The sequence below is a fragment of the Prionailurus viverrinus genome, chromosome D1, assembly GCF_022837055.1.
Source record: "Prionailurus viverrinus isolate Anna chromosome D1, UM_Priviv_1.0, whole genome shotgun sequence".
Lineage (NCBI taxonomy): Eukaryota > Metazoa > Chordata > Mammalia > Carnivora > Felidae > Prionailurus > Prionailurus viverrinus.
The window spans coordinates 105,226,157-105,232,798 of NC_062570.1; the positions used below are offsets into that span (position 1 = coordinate 105,226,157).

At 56.5% G+C, this 6,642-nt stretch overlaps 1 protein-coding gene across 1 annotated transcript in view; it reads left to right on the forward strand.

The window, feature by feature from the left end:
* Positions 1-2,151: 2,151 nt before the first annotated feature.
* Positions 2,152-6,642, forward strand: part of MS4A15 (membrane spanning 4-domains A15) — an 8,975-nt gene continuing 4,484 nt past the window's right edge. Inside the window, 4 exon segments of the mRNA XM_047823292.1 lie at positions 2,152-2,382; positions 4,868-4,943; positions 4,946-4,989; positions 6,002-6,058. Coding sequence (XP_047679248.1) covers positions 2,152-2,382; positions 4,868-4,943; positions 4,946-4,989; positions 6,002-6,058 — 408 coding nt within the window.

Genomic DNA, 6,642 nt, shown 5'->3' on the forward strand with positions numbered 1-6,642 from the left:
GGAGCCCACAGATGAGATCCGGCCCCGTTTGTCTTGGTAAATGCAGTCCGGGCATGTGTGGCCTGTGTCCGCTTAGAGCTACTGTGGAAGCCTCGAGATTGCAACAGAGGCCCTGGGGCCCCACGGAGCCCAAAATATTTACGGTCTGACTCCTTACAGACATTTGCCAGCCCCGTTCTAAGCAGTTTTCGTATCTAGTAATGATCATTTCAGTGTGAGTTTCTAGGAACGAGAGCCCCAGGAGAGTGGGCGCTTTATGGGGAAGTCACAGCATAACCGGTGTGCAGCTCGATCCTTGCCACCGCACATTGTCACTCCTCCCAGGGTGCGGGGAGCCATGTTCGGAAGCCCTTTCGAAATGACAGATGACTTCCGTCACCCCCTAAACACCGGCAGACGTTTGCCCTGTGTTCCCGCATCTGAGTCCTTGGCGGGGTGCCTCCAGCCGTGGAAAACTTTGCGTAACAGCCTATGGGTGCTCGTCACTCTGTTTTCTGTGCAGCAGGCCCTACACTGTCCACCGATGTAGGTCGGACGCATCGCAAATAAGTGGCTCAGAGGCTCTCCAGGAGACACACACGTGTTTCGAGCACGGTCACCCCAGGACAGGGAGGCTTGAGCCCTCGTCAGCTGAGCCTTTGCAGAACCACAGAGAATTTGCTGCTTGGTCTATGTGCTGGCTCTCTCCCAGAGAAATGGGTGTGATAGCACTCAGAGCACAGGAAAATAAGGCACTAAAAGTAACTTTTCAGGGCGTCTGGATGGCTCAGTCAATTAAGCGTCCAACTCTTGATATCAGCTCAGGTCATGATCTCATGGTTCATGGGATCGAGCCCTACATCGGGCTCTATGCTGACAGCATGCATCCTGCTTGGGATTCTCTCTCTCTCCCTCTCTCTCTGCCCCTCCCCTACTCGCTCTCTCTCTCTCTCTCTCTCTCAAAAATAAATGAATAAACATTTTTAAAACATTTTTTAAGAGGTAAAAAAAATTAACTGCTCATCGTGACCTGTTTACATCTATTCTTTTTAATGTTTTTTTTTTTTTGAGGAGTTGGAGGGGCAAGAAACAGAGAGAGAGGGAGACAGAGGATCCCAAGCAGGCTCTGAACTGTCAACATAGAGCCTGGCATGGGGCTCGAACCCCTGAACTGTGAGATCATGACCTGACCCAAGGTCAGATGCTTAACTAATGAAGCCACCCAAGTGTCCCCATACATAATATTAAAAAAAAAAAAACATTTTATGCAAACAGCATTATAACACATCAGTCTAAAAGACGGCTTTAATCAAGTTGGTGTGCATTATCTCATCTAATTCATGCCAAACCCTATGAGATTGATCATAGTGGTATTATCCCCACTTTATAGATAAGGAAACGAGGCAAGGGGAGGTGGCCGTCTTGTCCCATGTCTCAAGTAACAAGGGCAGCCAGGATTCAAACGCTGACTTCTGTCTCCTCAGCCTGCACTGAACCAACCGATGCCAATGAGAAGGCTGACTTTTTAATGTCACCGTGTGATCTGGCAGATTCGTTGGTCACTCTTCTGTGCCCGAGTAAGATCACCTTCTGACAGCTGGGTGCTTCTCCCCAAAGTGTTCACTCGGGTCAACCACACACAGCGCTTCCATAAGGCATGCATTTCTCAGCTACATTAATAGCAGTTGTTTGGGTGGCCAGAGAGAAAGGGTCCATGGCCAGAAATGACCCAGGGGCATTACTTACACAAGCTCATGAGCCCGGGCTGAGGGACGGGAAATGGCAGGTGGGTAGATCAGCTCTGCCTCATACTAACTGTGTGTCCTTGGGCAAGTCACTTGCCCTCTCTGGAGAAGAGAGGCGGTTTAAGTACATGGTCCTCTTAAAGGTCCTTTCCCTGCAATACAGCACAGAGACTGAGAGCGGGACCTCTGGGGTCAGAGACGGGAATTCAAGTCTTGGCCCTGCCTCTCCTAGAGGCCTTGATCTAAGACATCCCTTCACTTCTTGGGGGGCGAAGTTTCGCCAAGGACAGTCGGTGACTCGGGTGCCATCGTCAGGGACCGCAGTGAGCAGGCACGTTGTTTATACATGAAAAGGCTCTCTGCAAACGTGTAACCAGCAGCATCGTCATTCTCTCCTGAGCCCTCGTCGCCCAGGCCGTCCAGCACCATGTCCGCAGCTCCCGCCAGCAACGGCGTGTTCGTTGTCATCCCGCCCAGCGATGCCGGCAGCCTCCGCCCGCCTCCAGCCATCCTGTCCAGTCCCTTGTGCCAGCCTCCCGGGGTGATGCAGTTTGAGGAGCCGCCGCTGGGGGCACAGACCCCAAGGGCCACCCAGCCGCCCAACCTGCGGCCCACGGAGACGGAGACGTTCCTGACGGGAGAGCCCAAAGCTTTAGGGGTAAGGAGACACCCCCCACCCCCCACCCCCCTCCCAGGCCACCTGAGGCCTGTGCGCACAGGTGCCGGGAGGGAGCGTCCCAGCACCAGAGCGCTCACGGACGCCTCGGAAAGGGGCAGGCAGTCCATCTATACTTAGTGAGGACTTGAAGATTCCCCTGTGCACCAGACAGACAGACCCATCCCCCCTGGAGCGCACAGAGACCACACCAGCCAAGAAATGGAGAACATGACTCCAAACAGGGTCATTCGGTCAAAAATGACGGATGTGGGAGGGACAACGCTAGTGATGGGGGACAGCCAGGTCTCCGTGGGGAGATGGCAGGGAGGCTACAACCTGGAGGTCAAAGCCACGGGAACACGGGGAGCAAGGGGAAGGGCTCATCAGGTGGAGGGGGCAGCAGGTGCAGAGGCCCTGAGGTGGGAACGCGTGCGGCTTGTTCAAGATGAAATGGAAGGTTAACATGCTGGAATGACAAGAGGGAGAGGAAGAAGGGAGAGGAGATGGAAGCTGGAGAGGTGGGCAGGGGGCAGCTCCTGCGGGTCCATGAGAGATGTCCCATGAGGTCTTTGCCAATCTCGGATGGCCTTGAGTTGTTGGTCTCCGGGCGGGAAGAAAATATCAAATAGGTAGATAGACGGACAGGCAGAGAGGCAGACATATTCATCCTCATACATACATATATAGTGTCTTCAGTTTGTCCCTTGGCCTCAGTTTCCCCAAATGGAAGATGTAAACATAGCTGAGGCAATGGCGGTGGTGATGACGGCGGTGATGACAGCTGTCGTCTCCCGGGCACGCACTGAACATGGAATGTGCAGGCCCTGGCTCCTTAGATTCCCATCACCACCTTGTGAGACGGTGACCATGGCTCCCGTCGGACAGATTAGGAAACAGAGGCTTATCAAGGCTAAGTCACTGGCCCGAGGCCACCCAGCTGCTAAGTGGCATCCTGTACCCCAGGATGGCCTGACCGTACAGTTCTGTTTCCAACCCACCGCTCTGTAGCACGCAGGAGCTCTGGCTTGAACAAGCTGGAATTCGAGATTTACGCTAAAGGCTGCACCACGTCCACTGGTGTGCAAAGGGACCAGACACCGTGCACGGGAGACGGGGTCATCAGCCCCTGGAATCCCGAAGCCTCAGAGAGACCTAGGAAGCCATGACCTCCAAAGGAATCCAACAAGACAAATCCACATTGCCGGAGAACCCAGAGAGTGGAAACTACGCATGGGTGTTTGGGAGTGTCACCAGTAGACGAACACCAGCTTTCGAGGTGGCTGGTCAGCCAGTTCTGCGCTGGGAGACCCCAGGCAAGTCGCTGGACATCTCTGAGCCTCAGTGTCCTCATCTCCAAATTAGGATAATAACACCGGCCTCACCGTGTTGGGATTCGAGGAGGCCACGTCTATAAACACGCAGCACGTTGCTTAGTGAGGATGGGCATGGGGCTGGAGGTAGCTGGTGTTCCGTGAGCAGTAATGGCAGGGGTGGGAGTGTCCAGGAGCAGGAGAAGAGCCCGCAGAGGACAGCCGGGCTGGCGGCGGGGGACCCCGTGCCACATAAGGAAACTGCAAAGACGAAAGATGTGCAGCTGAAGAGAGAACAGGAGAGAATATCCGGGGGGGGGGGGGTGCCTATAAATATCCAAATCCTTGGCACGCGGAAAGACATGCCTATTCCACGTGATCCAAGGAAAACGTTCCCCAGTCATCTGCTCCCAGTCAGCACTGCCGTAAACGGACCACAGTGGTTTGCGTGGTGGTGGGCACCTCCCCACTGAGGGTTGGGGGGTGCTATTAACAAGTCAGGAGCTGGAAAGGGCACCTGAGTTAGGCAGAGGTTGAATTGGGGGGGGGGGGTGGCCTTCAACGTCCCTGCTCCGTTCTAGAACTCAATCGTTACGAAAACATATGGGGGAAAAAAAACGTGGCGGAACTTAGCAGAAGCCCACATGTCCCCTTCCTTGGGAAAACCGTCCTACTTCTGGGAATGGATCAGCTTCGAAAAACCCAAATCCGAGTCCAGATGTCAGCTCCCAGCACACAGCTGGAATGGATCGGTGACAGGCACTGAAATGAGAGAGATGCTCGAGGAGATATTCTCTGCAGGATGCAGGGCGACAAGGAGGAAAGGGTGAGGCATCCGGTGCAGGGAATCTTGTGCCATTGAAACGAGAGCTCAGAAAACCAGGTAGCAACCCAGCGGTGCCGGACATCCACGGGTCAGAGCACAAAGCAGATGCAGATCTGTAGAACGCGGCAACAGGCGAGGGGTGGGGGGGCCCTCAGATGTAGGAGCTGGCTTTCCTCCTTAAGACAGTCCTTGATGGTTGCTATAAGGATGTCTCCTCAAGAGAGCAGAATCGGAGTTTAGTTCCAAGCATCACGGGGGGGGGGGGGGGGGGGGGGGAGCGCAGGTTCTCCCCGCGGCCGGCAGGGGGCGGTGTGGAGCCCGCCCTGCTGAGCCGCGCCTGCTCCCGCAGACCGTCCAGATCCTCATCGGCCTCATCCACCTGGGCTTCGGCAGCGTGCTGCTCATGGTGCGCCGCGGCCACGTGGGATGCTCTTCATCGAAGGCGGCGTCCCCTTCTGGGGAGGAGCCTGCGTGAGTGCCGGGGGGGGGGGGGGGGGGGGGCTATCTGGGGCTCGCCTTTCACCTCCGCACCTGCCCCCTCCCACATTCCCTGGGGCACAGCTGCCCCGGGAGGAAGGGGCCTGAATCTACATCCAGCTCCTAACTACAAACCCTACTCCAGGCGCCACTCCTGCCTAGGAAAGCTCCCAGCCAAGAGCCAAGAGGATGGGACGCAGGGCTAAAGGGCACTAACCACCTGGGTATTACCTGAATGCCAAGCCTCACCCCCAGAAACCCTTCTACTCCCCCTCATGGGTCCCAGCCCCGCAAGAGCTCCGTCCCCTGGGAGTCTGATCAGCTCCGAACCCCCCCCCACCCCCACCCCAGCCCATTCCTGTGCTCACATCCCGCCCGGCCCGCCTACCCTTCCACTCCAGCAGAATCAGGGAGCACGTGGCCAGTGGGCAATCTCGAACGTCAAGAGAGCACTTCGGGGTTTACATAGCCCCATCCGAGACAGGAGTCTCCCCAGCTGCCCCGGGGAGGGGGTGTGGGCGTGCAGACTTGGGAATGAGGCCAGTGGGGTCTGAATCCCAGCACCACTGTGGCCACCATGGAGTCACTCAGTCTCCAGGCCTGGCGTCCTCGTCTGAAAAGCATAGTCCTGGCCCTGCCTGTCCTCTAGTTTTGAGGAAATCAAAAAACTAATGCGAGTAGGAGCTAATTACCAGCAAATGGTGACCATCACTTTGCAACAATTCCCCCTTTAGAGAGAGCCAGATTTGCATGAGATGTGAATGATGTCCCTCGAAAACATGCACCTCACCAGCTACCGCCCTAGTTCCCGGGACAGGCCCCTTAGTAACCAGGGGGCACCCTTACAGAGAGATCCCAAGGTTGCTGGCCGGGAGGCAGGGAAGGTGACAGCCAAGGGGCCACTGCCCTCGCCCTGGTGCCCACGGCCTTGACAGAGCCCAGGCATGGTGTGACCTGCCCCGTGTCCCGGCCGAAGCCTCACCGGGGTCCCCTCGTCTCCACGCAGTTCGTCATCTCAGGGTCCCTCTCCGTGGCAGCCGAGAAGAACCACACCAGCTGCCTCGTAAGTCTGAATGGGGACCCGGGGCCACGGCTGAGTCCTCTCCACTCTGCCCCTCCTGTCCATTCACTCACTCAACAAACATTCCCTGGGGCCTGCTGAGTGCCCGGTGCCCAAGGACAGCCAGACAGCACGGACACAGGACAGGAGGAACCAAGCAAGATACACTTTCGACATACAATACAGGGCAGCAAGTGAGGGTCCACAGACAGAGAGCTCGTGGCCCTTCAGAGAAAAGGTCTCTTGGAAGAGGAGGAGGCTAAGGGAGGCCTTGGTGGGCTGGGAGGACTTAGAAATCCGGTGGCAGGAAAAGCATGAGAAGACAAGGAAAAGGCCTGGGCAGGGTTGCTATGGAAACCATGTGTGGCTCCACGAGACCCGGGCAGAGGTCTGGGAGACAAGTGGAAAGAAATCAGATGGAGAGACACATGGAAAGAAATCAGACGGAGAGACGCGCTTGGTCATCATGGGTAGTGGCTGGGACCCCTCTGCGGGCAATGGGAGGCGATGTGGGCTTTTCAGGGGAGCGCATCCAGCCAGCAGGCTCCAGGCTCAGCACAGCAGGGAAGGCCAAGGCCCTGCCTCCT